The 15837-nt window shown below is 36.7% G+C and overlaps 3 protein-coding genes across 4 annotated transcripts; all 3 read right to left on the bottom strand.

Moving 5' to 3' along the window:
* Nucleotides 1-1646: 1646 nt before the first annotated feature.
* On the bottom strand, nt 1647-3859 carry LOC122350299 (phospholipase A2-like). Its single transcript, XM_043246669.1, has 4 exons — nt 3671-3859; nt 3322-3469; nt 3104-3237; nt 1647-1972 (listed from the first exon to the last, which is right to left on the bottom strand). The coding sequence occupies exons 1-4, from the start codon at nt 3744-3746 to the stop codon at nt 1758-1760; spliced, it is 573 nt and encodes a 190-aa protein (XP_043102604.1). The 5' UTR covers nt 3747-3859; the 3' UTR covers nt 1647-1757.
* A 1429-nt stretch (nt 3860-5288) lies between these two features.
* On the bottom strand, nt 5289-9893 carry prkab1b (protein kinase, AMP-activated, beta 1 non-catalytic subunit, b). Of its 2 annotated transcripts, none has more exons than XM_043246662.1 (8): nt 9751-9893; nt 8450-8597; nt 8172-8323; nt 7080-7173; nt 6854-6968; nt 6634-6767; nt 6068-6136; nt 5289-5694 (listed from the first exon to the last, which is right to left on the bottom strand). In XM_043246662.1, the coding sequence occupies exons 2-8, from the start codon at nt 8588-8590 to the stop codon at nt 5617-5619; spliced, it is 783 nt and encodes a 260-aa protein (XP_043102597.1). In that variant the 5' UTR covers nt 8591-8597; nt 9751-9893; the 3' UTR covers nt 5289-5616. The 2 variants fall into 2 exon arrangements, with proteins under 2 accessions (XP_043102597.1, XP_043102599.1); XM_043246664.1 differs by lacking the exon at nt 9751-9893 and adding an exon at nt 9532-9656.
* Nucleotides 9894-10826: 933 nt separating this feature from the next.
* LOC122350300 (transmembrane protein 233) lies at nt 10827-15461 on the bottom strand. Its single transcript, XM_043246670.1, has 3 exons — nt 15029-15461; nt 12259-12393; nt 10827-11364 (listed from the first exon to the last, which is right to left on the bottom strand). The coding sequence occupies exons 1-3, from the start codon at nt 15218-15220 to the stop codon at nt 11353-11355; spliced, it is 339 nt and encodes a 112-aa protein (XP_043102605.1). The 5' UTR covers nt 15221-15461; the 3' UTR covers nt 10827-11352.
* Between the last annotated feature and the right edge of the window lie 376 nt (nt 15462-15837).

Raw genomic sequence — 15837 nt, 5'->3', positions numbered from 1 at the left:
CTCGCAAATCTTAAAATATGAATGCATATTTTCGTGTCACTTTGTAATTACAAATTTGTTACTAATTATTGTTATAAAATATTTGTCACTTAATGAAAATGGGACAATAGCTATAGGAATTTTTATACTGCTACACATTAACAAGAAACTTAAACCACCTAGTTTGGGAAAATAAATTAGGGATCAGATTCCTTATAGACGAGGGCTTACGAGTGACGAGTGTACAGTATTTTAGTTTACAGTTCATTGTGTGCGTCATGATTGTGGAAAAATATTACAACTGGTGTGATCACCCACCCATATTCATTACATTGTATATTAATAGTTAGAGTTCATCAGCGATTTATAATGTAATGTAAACAACAGACTGTAGCCTATTCTTAATTATCAGCTGTTATATATTTACCAAACGGTCTAAAAAAACCCCAAATAGTTTTACATTTCAGGCTTTAAATTATAGGAGTACATATGAACATTTCTTATCACATATTTATGATTTATGATTATTTTTTTGAGTACACACACACACATCTTGTAAAATCTTTAATTCACTATCTGCGTATGTATGAGAGACGTATAGCATTTCTGACTGGTTTGTGCTTCATCCAAGTCTTCCACGGACCTCGTAGAAACTAGAGAGGGCTAGCTTTTATGACCACTTGCTTAATGCGTTTTAAAATAATTATTTAATACTTGATAAATAAACCAACAAAACCTGTTAACGATAATTATTAGTTCAATTATTGGACTGACTAATAAATAAATTCTGTCTCTATTCACTCAGTGTTTGGTTTGCATAAATAAGCAAATATAATAAATGAAATAAAACAATAAGAAGCTGAATAGTGTACTCACGGGCGGACAGACTCACGCTCAGGATCACAACAGACAGGAAGGTGTTCATGGTGAAGATTACAAGTGTACGAGTGTTAGTAGCCATTTATTTATAGCTCTATAACTTATTTATATAACCTTGATGGTAAGTGAACATTGATAAGCTAACTTGCTAATAAATGTGCGTGCACAAAATGAAAGTTGCTGTGATTGTTGCGGTTTTGTGCGATTAAAGTGTGTTTGTGTGTTGTATATGTGTAACTAATTAATATTTATATATGTATGTATTTTAAATTGCAAAAATGCTGAAAGTTTTATGTATGTTTGGTGTAGGAGAATATACAGTTTGTATAGTATAAAACCATTATGCCTATGGAATGTCCCCATTTAGATGTGTGTGTGTGTGTGTGTGTGTGTGTGTGTGTGGTTTATATATACTTGTAGGGACTTAAACCTGAATACACACAGACACATGGGGACTCGTGTCACGGTGGGGACCTAAATTGGGTAAAAAAGCATAGAGAATGATTTTCTTTCTTTTTTTTTGTTTGAGAAAGTAAAAATGCAAAAAGTAAAAAGGTTTCCTGTAAGGGGTAGGTTTAGGTGTATGGTTGGTGAAGGACGACTGTAAAGAGAGTATTGTACCACTATGGCGAGTCCCTACAAGTATAGCTGACCAGACGTGTGCGCGCACGTGTGTGTGTGTGTGTGTGTATGTGTGTATTCATCTCTGGGAAAGTCAACATATGTTTGCAATTTGCACAGCTGGTACAAGAAGAAATCAGTTTTCTCGAAAAAGCATGAGAATTTTATAAGGCTTGGAAAAAGTTGCAAAATGCTTGAGTGCATGCAAAACTTGCGGTCGGCACGCGAAAGGTTTTAAATGACCAACAGGACAACAAATAACACAGTGCATGCACCTTTCACGTATTACAGGGTATTTTGTTGTGAAGCGCGAGTGTGAGAGTGATGGTGAAGGCAGTGAGAGCGGTAGGAAAGCTGCTGGTCTCTCTGGAAGCTGAGCTGCAAACGCTCGACGGCAGGTGATTATTGGAGGCATTGTAAGGGGCTTGAGAAAAACACTCCGATGCAGCCTTGTCACACTTGCAAATGAACATGTCACACTCATCGTTGCTGTCTGAAAGAGGAAAGGGGAGATTGTATAAAGGAGTGTGTTTCATTTTAATAAATATGCACTTTAGCTCTTGCATATAATACAACACCGTTTAATAACACACTTATGCACCCAACAAATATGATGTGTTCTAAAGATCTTTTGTGTAAGGAATAATTGACTCGGGGCCATTGAATTATTAGGAAAATAATGGTAATACGGCCGTTACACCTCAGGTGTGCATCATTTTTCTAATAATTCAACAGCCTGGAGTCAATTTGTCGACCACACATCAAGACATGATATATTTGATATAATAATAAGCTTGAGTCAGAGTCTGAGGATCTCTGTGTTCGTCTAAAACAGTGATACTTTGTGTTTTTTTCTTCACTAACAACATATATATATATATATATATATATATATATATATATATATATATATATATATATATATATATATATATATATATATATATATATATATATATATTTTTTTTTTTTTTTTTTTTTTTTTAAATATATATATAATATTTATGATTATTGTGATTTTATTGTGTTAGCTGTATTTCTTTTATTTTCAACCTAATCAAAATAACTGCAGTCTGACTGATATTAATTTGGAATGAAAAAAACATTTTTTTTTTTTTTTTTTTTAAATTGTTAAAAGGTTTTTCACTTCAATTTGTGGTATGTTTGCTACACATTACATGTATTTAGTATACTTATAATAACGATAACTTATGCATAATTACATGCAAGTAAACCCTAAGCCAACTCTAATCCTAACCTTATAATAAGCAGTTAATTATTATTACTCAGTACATTACACTGTAATGAGCACACTTTAAAATCAAGCACCAAAAGTAGCGTTAATTATGAAATTACATGCATGTCCTACCTTAGTGGCTCAAAAAACTAATTGTGTTTAATACAGTTTTTAACGCTAATACATTTGTATTTAATTTTAATTAACATACAATAATTTGTCTGCAAAATGTAGCTTTTTCTTACTCTTTAAATATGCCCAGCCTATATTTTAATCAAGTTACGTACATTGATTCATTCAGAAAAGAAATGCAGGCTTGCAACGGTTCGGTTAATGCAGCAGTCTTGAAACAATTTCTGATTTATTGATTTTTTTTTTTTTACTCACCCAGACACGTGATGGTTTTGGTATTCTTGTCGCACGTGTAGTCATACGTGTTTGTGTACGGACTGTCAAACACCGATGAACAGGATGGAAGGGTCTTTGCTGTGCCGTAGCAGCCATCATGGGTAAAACAACACCTACCAAACAACATTAATAATACAGAATGACAGCGTGGAAAACACGAATGCATTTTAATGGAATATAATCAAAAATAAACTAACCGGTCGAGCTGGTCAACAGGCGTCCCCGAACCACCTAAACCACAAAAACAGCCATAGTCGGCGAAATCCAGCAGCGGTGTGCTGTCCGGTAGTCTGCACTCAATCATGTCCTGGAACTGCAGCAGGTTTTTTAAGATGTTCGTGTGAGCTGCATAAAAGATATTGGTGAACTCAAAACGTTTTGAAGGAGTGAACAAGAAAAAAAGCAAAGGCCTCCAGTAGCGTGGTCGGGAAACACTGCATTAAGCTGTATTGATGAAATGTGCTAATTATGTTTAAATCAGTTCACGTGTAATGAATCAGTAGGCTATTGTATTCCTGAGCTAATAATATGTTTAACGATACTTACATGTTGGCATAGTCACAGTAAGGATCAAGAATGTGAGACAGACGGCCATGCCACTGCAAGAAGCAAATGACTTCATATTATTGTATGCCTATTAATGTTGTTTTTGGCGTGTATATGCTATCTGATGGGTAGGATTAGAGTTGTCGGGTAGATGCACCAACGAATTATGAATCATGTGCACACGAAAACAATACATGAAAAGTAAAACATACTAAACGAAAAAATTTTTACTAGCTGTTTTGCACAGCGTTATTGTAAACTTCACACCCTTTACAGCCGTTTACCTCTAACAATAGGTACATGTATTCTTGGGCGCAATGTTTGCGTTGTGTAGTTTTCTTCCTCACTTGTCATCATGTTTAAGTGTCTTCTGAATAAATAAAGGCATGTTGAAGAACTTAGTCTTGTTGGGTGTGACACGCCAACTAAAACACACCTTTCTCTCAATGCAGTAAAACACAATGAAAAAAACGACCTAAGCTATACGATGCGAAACATTAAGACCCCACGAGCATGAATATTCAACCTGCTTTAAACAAACACATACTGTATTTTATCTATTTAGAAATAGAGTATGTATATCTGTTACGTAATCCACATATAGCCATATAGAGAGCTTTTCAGTCACAGCAAACTCTTTCCTTTACCTTAGTTTTATTAAAATGACTAAAATAATAACAGCTTATCTTACTCTATACAGTGCTTAATAACTCATAAATAATTATGTGATACCTTTGCATCCTCCTCGCATTTAATCATAATGTCTTTAATGGAAAAATCAATATAATAAATAAATTAAACAACACCTTCACCTTTTTTTTTTATCTTACCTCCAATATCCAAAGGCTTCCTCTCTGGTCAAATGACTTGAGCAATAAACGCTTTTTCAAACGCGGTAGTTCTACTATTGCGCTAAAGCACTGCCTATCACTATGACTTGCAACATATCACTGTCTCTTCTCGAATCGGCAGGCTTCCTTTTGTATTTTTTTTCTTAGTTGTACATGTGAGCAGCTTAAGTCAAGCCATCATGTCTGTTGACTGGTTTGGTGCATTACATACTCTGCATTCTTCATTAAACCTGCACATACCTTTAGGACTGAGAAAAAAAAAAGTCTATTAATTAACCACATCTCAAAGCAAGAGAGATTAAAGCACGCCGCTAGTAAATTTATCAGGCAATTTTTCTTAGACCTTTTGGTAACAGCTGACATTTTCCTCTCTGCCTATATGCTTCACTTTTGACATAAAAACCAAGGTTGTACTGAAACTGTTGAATATAAATGCATTCTGACTTTTTCCTTCTATTGGATTTTGTACCATAAAATGATCCTACTGAGATCAAATAAGAATATTTAATGTCTTGCTGAATATTGTGTAATGGCAGTTTTGTGTAATGTAATGTTTTGTATTGTGTAAGTGTCTTATTGAGAACTACCATCTTAAAGATCTATTTTTTCTGTTTTGAGAAAACCTGAAAAAAAAATTCCTGTGTGATGTCCTGTGTGGGATTTTCATAATATAGACTTGCTTATAGAAACCATCTTTATCTGCAAGAGAACCTTTAATTAACAAAATGTGACAAAGCAAACCTTACAAAAAACAAACAATACAGAAATAAATTTTAGTGTGCATTTTATTAGCACAATGGTCCATTCATACACAGTTATAATTTTATTTGCAGATCATTCTAAATCCAGAGCATCGCGATGGGAATGTTCCCACTAAATGTCAAACGTCTTTTAGTGACATCCCCAGCCTGTTACAAAGTGATATTTTTACATTCGGCAAGCTCATTACATTATTTGTGCAAACGTTGTTAGATACTGGTTTATGGATCGGAAGCTGAGAAACACAAATAAAGCCGACAGAGGAATGAAGTTGGTCCCCTTCTTGGATGAATGTGAGTATTATGAGGCAGAAAGCAGAGAGATTAGTGATGGAGATCATATAGGCTTGTACAGCAGTGTGGTCACATACTTCTTTTTGTAGCGGTGTGTTGCGCTAAGGACCATCACACCGTCCTGTGCGAGGAAAGCAAACACACAAACATCAGTGAAATCAATCGAAAACGCTGGTCATCCACCATATGCAAAATAAAAACGATAAAAGAGATCCTGAGATGTATATTTCATACTTTTATGGTGCTTTTGTTATTTTTGGAGCCCATTAGCTTTTCACTGTCTAAAAACAACAGCACTGTCATTCTGTTAAATATCTGCTTCTGTGTTAAACGTCACACAGGTTTTGACTGAAATTAGGTTTATTAAATTGCAAAAGATTCATATTTGGGTGAACTATCACTGAAGGTGTGGACTTTCTTGTGTGAGTGTCCTTCTAAAGTGTGTGTGTGTGTGTGTGTGTGTGTGTGTGTGTGTGTGTAGTTCACTGTCAGACCTTGATGGAAAGGGCGTACAGGTGGTTGAGCATCACATGGTTTGGTTCAGGCAGCAGGGTTGGGTCACACTGTTAAAAGCAGATATGAGAGCGAGTTAGGGAAAGTCTCCGCTTTCTAAAATTACCCACACTCAGCAATTCCAACCATAGCTCTTTATCTTCTCTTATCTCTTTAAGCCCAAAAAGGAACCGCTTTAACTGTGAGTTCACCTCCTCTCAAATCACTTGCTTGGTTTCCGTCAGATTTTTTCCTCACTTTTTTGAAAGAAACTGATATTTTAATTCTGCATGGATGTGTTAAATTGATAAGCGACAGACTTTTGCTGTCGGAAAAGATTTCCATTTTGAACAAACGCTGCTCCTTTTTAACTTTTTATTCATCTAAGAAACCTGCAGAAGATATTCGAAACCATATTAGTCAGCGCAACGGTTTTCAGCAGCTCATTTTAATGTTCACCTTCATATTTGCGATCACGTAAATGCAGCCTAAGAGACTCCTTTAAAAACAGCGAGCAGCTGTGACATGAGATTGGCCGATCAAGTTAATGTATACGAGCGGTACTTACAGAGATCCCGGTGTCTTTGTTGAGGAGCACCTGCAGCAGGTGTGGAGGGAGTATGGGAGGAGAGCGCAGTCTGTCTTCTGATTTGGCCGAGTAGGGATCCTGATGGTACGGTCCAGGCGGGGAGCTGGATAAGTCTGATGAGAAAAAAAAAAAAAGGGCAGAAGATCGTGAACGTTGCAGCACATTTCAATTGCTTATCAGCGAACGTATTTTTATTTACCTGACATGTCGGCACATTTCTCTGAGTCTGTCTTCAGCGCATCAAAAACCTCAAAGTCCGTTTTCCTTACTTTGATGACATTATTCACCACACCTGACTTATTGGTCACAACAGGCTAGAAGGAAATAGAATTAATTAAACATATCGCAAGGATAGGTTTCAAAATGCACAGCTGAATGAGGAGTGTCAGATAACCAAACAATATATAAAAAAACCACTTTCCCACCTCTTTGGGGTCTAATATCCAGTGTCCGTCCACGTAGAACTTATACTGGTGCTCACCTTCTGGCAGGTCAATTATGGCCACAAAATTATTATGACTGTTAAAATGAGATGAGAGAACAAAACAGTGAGGGAAAGCAAGTGGAAGGTTCTTGCATCTTTCCACTCATGATGCAAGGGGCACATTCTGGAAGCTGCTTCCAGCATAAGATCACCAGTGTGATTGTTGTTGTTTTTTCCCTCCGCTTTCTTGTAAGCGCATACTGACTCCTAGTGTTGAACATAAAAAGCACAGCCAGTGCTGTTTTAATTACGTAGTTTTAGTGGTTTAAAAATAATACAATATGAGGGAGTGTGCTAAAGCTACATTAACACAAAGAAGGGTTTTCTTTTCACTTCTGGAATGCGTGAGGTTAGACAATTATGTACAATAATGCAGTGCAATAATGCAACTAAAATAATTTAAACTATTGTTCAAATGTTTGGAATCTGTAAGATTTTCTACAATGGGTTTGAAGATCCATTGTGTTTGTTTACTAAAAATACACTAAAAGCTAATATTGCCATTTTTTTTAATATCGTAATCTTTATCTATTTTAATATATATATTATTAATACAGCATTTCTCCAGCCTTCACGGTCACATGATCGTTCTGAAATCATTTGAACATGCTGAACTGCTTATATTTTTTCAGCATTCCCTGATGAATACAACATTAGACACAAATAGACATTATTAGAATCTTTAGTGTCACGTTTGATTAATTCAATGTCTCCTTCCTGAATAAAAGCATTAATAAAAGATCTGAAAAGCAGCGTACATTAAATTATTTTCTCATCTCTTTAGTTTGTGGTTTTAGGTATTACTCAGATTCATTTTTGTGCAAATCAACATAATATGGGTTACTCTAATAAATGCATTTAACCTCTCATTTTCCCCTGCTGCCCGTGAGTCTATCTGAACTATGGCCCACTATCAAGCACCAGCTGACCTGCAACACCTTGCAGCTCAGCTTTATCATTTTTAAGATGATGCAAATACCTCCTTGCGCTAACACAGTGTGACATGCCGTGCTAATGATGTGTCAGCACTCACCTTTTAGTCAAGGGGATTTTGCTGGCCCAGTTGTTGAAGGAGCCAGACAAGTAGATCTCTTTCCCCGGACCATTCCAGCGGAACACAGTGGGCCTTTCCTCCGGAGGGGCTTTAGTATCTGATTCCTGATCTTGTCGCCAGGCTAGAAACTCCTAGTAAGAGACACAAAGATGCATGAGGTGCGTACAGCTAACAGAAGCAGAGCGGTCACATATCGCAGCTATAAATTAATTAAGGATCGTGTTTTTGAGGTTAATGTTTCGCTGTGACCACGACACCTTAGCATCGTCCGTCTGGAAGAGGTCTCCGTCCTCCGCACTGTCCATCAGGATTTTGGGTCGAGCGCCATCTTTGCCACCCCGGCTCTCTCGCCGCTGCGTCTTCTCCGCTCCGCTTCTCTCACTGCTGGTGTTGCCCATGCTGCTCCTTGTTTGCATGCATGTTAATGAGACTTACAATACTGAACAAGAGCTTTCTTCACATTTCATCACTTAAAAGTATATAGTACACATACTAACACCGTTCACGTGGGGTCTTAAAATTTTATGTAAAATTTAACAACCTAAATATTGTACATCTTGTCATCTTTTACTCACCCTCAAGTTGCTCCAAAGTAGGCCTATGTTTCTTTCTTCAGTTAAATACAAAATAAGATATTTTAAATAATGTTAATCGGCTACTAAACAGTCGATGGTAGCCATTGACTTACATAGCATGAAAAACACCGGTTGTCAGTCGTTGTCAATCAACCGTCACCGATATTCTTCAAAATATCTTTTTTTGTGATTAGTAATAGAAGAAACATACAAAGTTTGAAAGAACTTAAAGGGTGAGGACTCATTACTAGTAAACGATGACAAACAATTTGGGGTGAATTATACCTTTAATGGTTTTTTTTCCATGCAAGAACATATAGTTTTCCAAAAGTAACGATAAAAGCACTATTAATAATTATTACTTTTAAAACAGACAGTAATGACCGAAGCAGCGTTCATCAGGTAACCATAACAACCATACGGATGTTAGCGAACGGAGACAAGAAACGTTCAGTTTATTTATAGATTCACTTCTTACATACATACACACTTTATACATACGATAAATATGAGAATAATAATAATAATACCCCCCCGCCCGACGTTTAGCCCAAATGTGCTAGAGGCGTTTGCTTTCCACGAGACAAACTGCAAGATGGCAGGAAAAACTACCTTTATATGTAAACGGTGTGTAAGTCCTTTAAATAAAACGTTGTTAAAATGCGCGCACGGTTCACTGGCGACGCAAAACAAGCGAGTACAGAGCAACCCAACCTTTGTTCGCCGTTTACACGGTTTTGAAAATGACCTAAACGCATTTTTACCAGCCACACGGGGTTGTCGCGCAGTTTTAGCTGTTTGGAGATTCCTGAACAGTTGAAAAGGCTAACCCCAGCAACACCGAGGAAGTAAAACCGGGGTGTTGCCGCTTCGGTCGTATTTTTGTCATCGTTTTTTTCTTTGTTTCCCGTTCTTGCGCGTTAAGTCTCGCCCACGGCGTGTCTCCGCTCCGCGGTGATTTCCCTTACGAGAAAATATCTTACCTCTGAAAACTTTATCTGCCCGAAGCCCGCGACTACGTTACTTTTCATAACGCCATTTTCACATTGCCTCACAAAAAGGTTAAATGTTAAGCACACCTCTTCCGCCTGCAGCTCGGGACGAGGGAAACAACCAGCGAGCCCGGCTCGAAGTTAAACGGGCGGAGGAGTAACTCAACTCTCCGCTTCTCTAACACGGCGACTGTCTCCAACTCGTATATCTTAGTCACATATCAGTTATGTGCTACCGATTAAAGCAGTGTAATTGACTACTTATTCATAAACTGCGTAAAAAGTCATGTCTCGACCGTACCCGTGAGGTTTTGCTTTATTCCATTTTAATTATTATTTGAAACGTGGGTCATATATATATGTATGTATGTATGTATGTATATATATATATATATATATATATATATATATATATATATATATATATATATATATATATATATATATATATATATATATTAGTAATTTTAGTGGTATGTTTCATATTTATTTGTTTGTTTATTTCATAGGGTGTGTCCTGTGATGGAGTGCGCCAGCTGTGTTTGAGAGTCCACACACATGTTCATCAGAAGCTTGCCACATTCTCACGGCTGTTCAGTTTCGCAGTGTCATGACATGACCGGCAATGAGGTACCGGGATGAGTGGAACCGTATCCGTCAAGCGCACTTCAACAAACACAGACACGGGTGGCGACAGTAGACATTAGTAGGGTCCCACCAGCGCATCTTGAAAAAACATTAGTTAGTAACTCAAGTGAGATTGATGGCAGTGACACACTGATTGCTATTACTATAATCCCCCGTACATCGAAGCACACTGAAAACTTGTCAATGAAACGCTTAAAGTAAATACTACCAGCGGTATACCATTGCAAATGTCGCTTGTTTGCTTGTGATTGCCAAGGCTAGAGACCGATTTAGCTATATTTAACTTTAGCTGGCTATAATATTACATATCAAAATACAGGATACTCCAAACGTTGCAGATTGCGTTGGGTGTGAAGTTGGGAGAGGGAGTGTCTAGCGGTGCTATAATCCATTATATAACCGTTACAGACACTGGCGCGTTTAGTGTATCGAGTCGTTTCATACATCGCACATTTATTCGTATTCATACAAAATGGTCATACTTCTTGTAGTTTTACATTCGTCCAAAAACATACAGTGGTTTTCGTTCCGTAAAAGCGTTAGCTATTTGGGCTCAGGCATCCTTTTTGGTATGCTCTAGGACAAATACAATGTATACCTCTAAACTAGACATTTACAGTATTTGACAAATACAGACGTACGAATGCAGTCGTACTGCCTGCGGAAATAAACAACATCATTCTGAGATGCTATGAATATTAAATGACTTTTAGTGTAAGATTTCCTGTAGTTTGGATTCTTGGCCATGCTTTGAGCAAATCAGACCCACTTATACATTCCATTTGAAAATATTGATTACTTATAAACCCGGGATGGTTCGAGCTCATGTTGCCACCACAATGAAACCACGCTCTGGGTGTAGCTCGCAGTGTCCTCCCGCATTCACTGGAACTGATCGCCACCAATTTACAGCGTATTCGTCCTGATGAACTGGCTTCTCCGTGATCAGATTGCATTCTGTTCAGGCGATATGAAAAAAGCACACAATATTTGAAGGGTTGATTTGCAAAATCGAAATGCAGAATTGGTTAAAGCTATCTGTTTTTTGCAAATAAACTCAATTTTCTTACTAAATGAGAGCACAAATGAATCAATCATGTTACTTAACAGGATGGGATTTAAAGGAATAGTTCACAGAAGAATTAATGCCCATGTTGCTGATTCTCATGTTGTTTAGAACACGTTTTTTTTTCTTGTAAAACAGATAAGGAGAACATCCGGTGAATAGGAGTTTTCGAGTCTCAAAAAATTCAAAAGCTCCCTAAAAGCAGCGAGTACGTCTGAAGCCACATAAAGGCTTTGTGTGAAGCGCGGACTGAAATTTAAGTTCGCTTATAATCTTCCCCTACAGTTGAATTTTAACCACTGCAATCGGACCATCAAGTCAGTACAAAAAAAAAAAGAAAGAAAGATCAGTCCAATTTGTTATCAATCCATTTTCACTGATTTTGTCAATTGGTTCATATTAAAGAACTTCAAATTTGACACTTTGTTCAAAAATTAAGCATTGCTGCTTCTGTAATGATTACTCCAAGATGTTCGGTGAGTTAAATTTCGGTCTGTTTCTCATAGAAAGCTATCGTGTAATTTCAGGACACTTAAAATATAGCGCGTGAGTCATAAGAACTACTTTTAGGATACTTTGATGGTGTTTTTTTTGTATTTTTGGCCAGTCCTTCACTTTCATTATACTCAAAAGAGTGGCTAGGATTTTCTCCAAAAGTTCTTACGGGGTTTGGCAAGACCGAGACATGAGTGAATAATAGCAGAATTTTTCATTTTTCACGTGAACTATTCTTTAAACGAACCGTATTTGTGATATATTCCAGTCAGCTTTGTGCAAATGAGTACCGTGGTGAAGTGTACAACAGAGAAGATGGTTATGATCACAAGGCCAATGGCTAAGGAAGCGATTCCCATGTGAAGAGCCTTTCTCCCCAACCGCTGAGCGCCCTCATAGTCTTCTGCATCATAACTGCTTTGAGACTGAATGAGAGAGAAACCATAACTGGACACAGTTTCACCAAATACATAATCCATTTAAATGCAAATTTGGATAGCAGCATCATTGACAGGACTCCAAGTAAGAAGTAGACCTCAGTATGTTGCTCATAAAGCAGACAGCAATAAGGGTCATAGTGTAGATGCCAGGCTCATTCCGTCTCTCTTAATAAGATCAGACAGCAAACTGAGACTGGGACATACAGCCCACTCTCAATAAATCACATTTACTGCGATGACAAAGATGAGCTGACTTCACTAAGCTGGTGCTCATATTAAAACCAGAATTTTCAGGGTTTGATGGCATTTGAGACAAAGAAGGTGGTCTTAACTCTTTACTAGTGGCAAACGTCACTACGTATTGTTAGATGTATGCCTAAAACACGGGAAAAAAAATTATGCATTGTAAGTAAATGTGTTTTAAAGATGACTCCTTTATAAATGAGCATTACGTTTAGTGAGAGAACATATATTTGAGGTATTTCCAGATTAAATCAGTACTGTAAAGATATAACGTGTTAACCACTTTTGACGGTTACAGTACGCATAAAACCTGCCAGTGTGTCAGAGGGCATTAAGCTGGGTTGCGTGATTTGCGATGCTCATCTAGTTTCTCGGAGGTGGTGTGGTGGCTTCTGCAGCTGCTGTAGTCAGTGAGCCCTAAAGTCTGAATGCGTAGCAGCGGTGGAGTCAACTTGAAACTGGAGGTATTGCTCTCCACAGCAAGCCCCTTGCACTTTACCCCATCTCTCGTCTGCTGGCGGCATTTGAAAACACAGATTTGATTGCTGAATGAGGGGAAAGGTATGACAGGAATGGGCAGCTGGGGAAAATGATTCATTTTTTTATGATGCAGTGAATCACATTTATGCTATGAATCACTGTACCTTACAAAAATATACAAATGAGCGTATGCTACATCTATTTTGTCTCGATACGTACCCCTAGATTCATTACACTGTAAATCACCAACGTATTATTCAGTGTCTAAAACCGTAAAGCAGAAATTATTACTTATTTTTGTTAGGCTAATACAAAAGTGTTAACCTAACAATTGAATTTTCTGTTAATTCTGCAGTTTTGTTTTTTTACCCCTAGTAGCAATTTTTATTGATTAAAATAATATTATTTAAAAATAATTTAAATGTCAGTTTACATTTCTAATGCAATTAAATAATAAAATGTATATTATATAAAGCTTTATTTTGAAATACCATATATATATGTACACAATATACATAATTCTTTTACATTAGCATTATATATAATAATTTGTAAATACTTTTTTATTGAACATTTACCATTATCTATCTATCTATCTATCTATCTATCTATATATATATATATATATATATATATATATATATATATATATATATATATATATATATATATATATATATATATATATAATATAAAATTGATAATATTATTCTTATATATATATATATATATCTATATATATCTATCTATCTATATCTATATATATATATATATATATATATATATATATATATATATATATATATATATATATATAAATTTTAATTATAAAATTGATAATATTATTGACTGCAATAATACACAGGCCTCAAGTATTTGCCTCAACACTTACAATTATATGTATTTTACATTTACATGTATAAAATATGTATAGTATTAATGTTGAGCCATATTGATGGTGTCATGGCCTTAAGATCAAATAAGACAAAAAATAAATAAATAAACACTGCTTTTTAATATGTATTAAATTGAAGGCAAAAGTAACTTTTTTATTTTTATTGACATGAAAAGAAAATGAATTATGTGTTAGTGGTCAGAGTGTAAGACTGTGTCTCTCTTTCTGAGGTCAAGGTGTGAAAAGTCAGGTAGAAAACCACTGAAAAAACTTTCCTCTTCATCTAGAGAACAACAGCTTGAGAAAGTTCATCATCACGTTATCCACCTTTCACGTGCCTTGTGCAAATGAGCACATCTGCAGGCTGTCGTGTGAATGTTCGAGCAGGGGAAAGGGTGTGTGTGTGTGTGTGTGTGTGAAAGAGTGTATGCAGTCTTGCTTGCAAGTGTGGGAGTGCTACAAAAGTGAACTGCTCAGATACTTGAGGCCTGTCTATTTATAACACTTATATGTCTATCTGGACCATAAGAACATTAGGTTTAGTCAGATTTCAAAGCCTCACGTATAACACAGCCCCAAGTGCAAAACTATAAACACACAAAAACAACTCTACAGAAATACACAAGACCAAAGATATACTGTATGTTATGACCGGTGAATGTAATTTAAAAGAATATCTTTCCAAAAAACTCTTGTGTCAGATTCTGTCATTGTTTACTCCCGTGTCATTGCAGGCCTGTACTATTTGACTTTCTTTTTTTCTGTGAAACACAAAAGAAGACATTTTGAAGAATGTTGGAAACCATCTCTTTTTTTTTCATCGTTGACTTGCATTGCGTGAATGGAAGAATTCTCGAAATATACATTCATGTTGATCCACAAATTATGACAGAATTTTTATTTTTTAAATGAACTGTCCTTTTAAAAAAGCAGCCTATGAATATGCAACACTCCAGGTAGATACGCTTGATATTATAATAAAAACAAGTCTTTTCTACTCACCATTAGAGAAAAAACCAACGCCACAATGTTAATAGGCCATGCTGGACAAAAGCAAGTGAAAATAGTCAAAAATATATAATTTTTCAGTGGTGGTGCCCCCTGCGCCTCAGCGCACCTTCCAAAACTGTGGTCCGAGCTGCCATCGATAGAGCGGTTGGTCTTTTCATCCGACCGTTGAAGACCAGGACTCATGATGCAGGAGTAGCAAGCAGAGAGAGTTAGCAAGGATCAGGAGATCCTGAGAACATTTACAGGAGCCTTGCAGAAAAGATCAGGAAACTGAATGGAAGACCGGAGGAGAAACAAGAAGGCAAGAGCTCATGAAGACACTCATGGGGATGTCAGATGATTGGGTAAGTGTGAAAGGCGATGGATGAGACGTTGAGTGAGTCAGAGATGGCTTATGACCTAATTACCACCCGGCTTGAACACTATCCCACTTCAGAGAGGGAGAGAGAGAGAATGTGTGCAGGACGCTGAAGCAATGTAAGATGTAAGATGTAAGATGTAAGAGGAGAGGCAAGCAGAGGAAAAAAAATCTGTCTGCTTGCCCATATTACCATTATCTGTCAAAGGGAGAAGGGAGCGTTAAAGTTACAACTGATACAGCCATATGGATAATGGCCCCAAAATCACATTACAAGGCTGCCAAGAAATGCACACTGGCAATTTTCCCACGGTTTTTGCATAGTACTACAAGTGGGGAGGCAGCAAATAGCACAGCTTAGAGGACAAACGCTGTATTGCGCATTACATGCACAACAGAACACGGCTCGTTACCTTGTTCTTGTTACACATGCCTTATAGTA

The sequence above is a fragment of the Puntigrus tetrazona genome, chromosome 8 (genome assembly GCF_018831695.1).
Source record: "Puntigrus tetrazona isolate hp1 chromosome 8, ASM1883169v1, whole genome shotgun sequence".
NCBI classification, from domain to species: Eukaryota; Metazoa; Chordata; class Actinopteri; order Cypriniformes; family Cyprinidae; genus Puntigrus; species Puntigrus tetrazona.
This window is presented reverse-complemented; position numbering and strand designations above follow the sequence as displayed.

Coding starts and splice junctions, on each gene's coding strand:
- LOC122350299 (XM_043246669.1), bottom strand. CDS start 3,746: ATGAAGTCATTTGCTTCTTGCAGTGGCATGGCCGTCTGTCTCACATTC. Junction 3,238..3,321: donor CCTGTTGACCAGCTCGACCG/GTTAGTTTATTT, acceptor GTTGTTTGGTAG/GTGTTGTTTTACCCATGATG. Junction 1,973..3,103: donor CAAAACCATCACGTGTCTGG/GTGAGTAAAAAA, acceptor TTCCTCTTTCAG/ACAGCAACGATGAGTGTGAC.
- prkab1b (XM_043246662.1), bottom strand. CDS start 8,590: ATGGGCAACACCAGCAGTGAGAGAAGCGGAGCGGAGAAGACGCAGCGG. Junction 7,174..8,171: donor AAAATCCCCTTGACTAAAAG/GTGAGTGCTGAC, acceptor TCATTTTAACAG/TCATAATAATTTTGTGGCCA. Junction 5,695..6,067: donor TGTACGCCCTTTCCATCAAG/GTCTGACAGTGA, acceptor TTCCTCGCACAG/GACGGTGTGATGGTCCTTAG.
- LOC122350300 (XM_043246670.1), bottom strand. CDS start 15,220: ATGAGTCCTGGTCTTCAACGGTCGGATGAAAAGACCAACCGCTCTATC. Junction 12,394..15,028: donor CGTTGGTTTTTTCTCTAATG/GTGAGTAGAAAA, acceptor TCTCTCATTCAG/TCTCAAAGCAGTTATGATGC.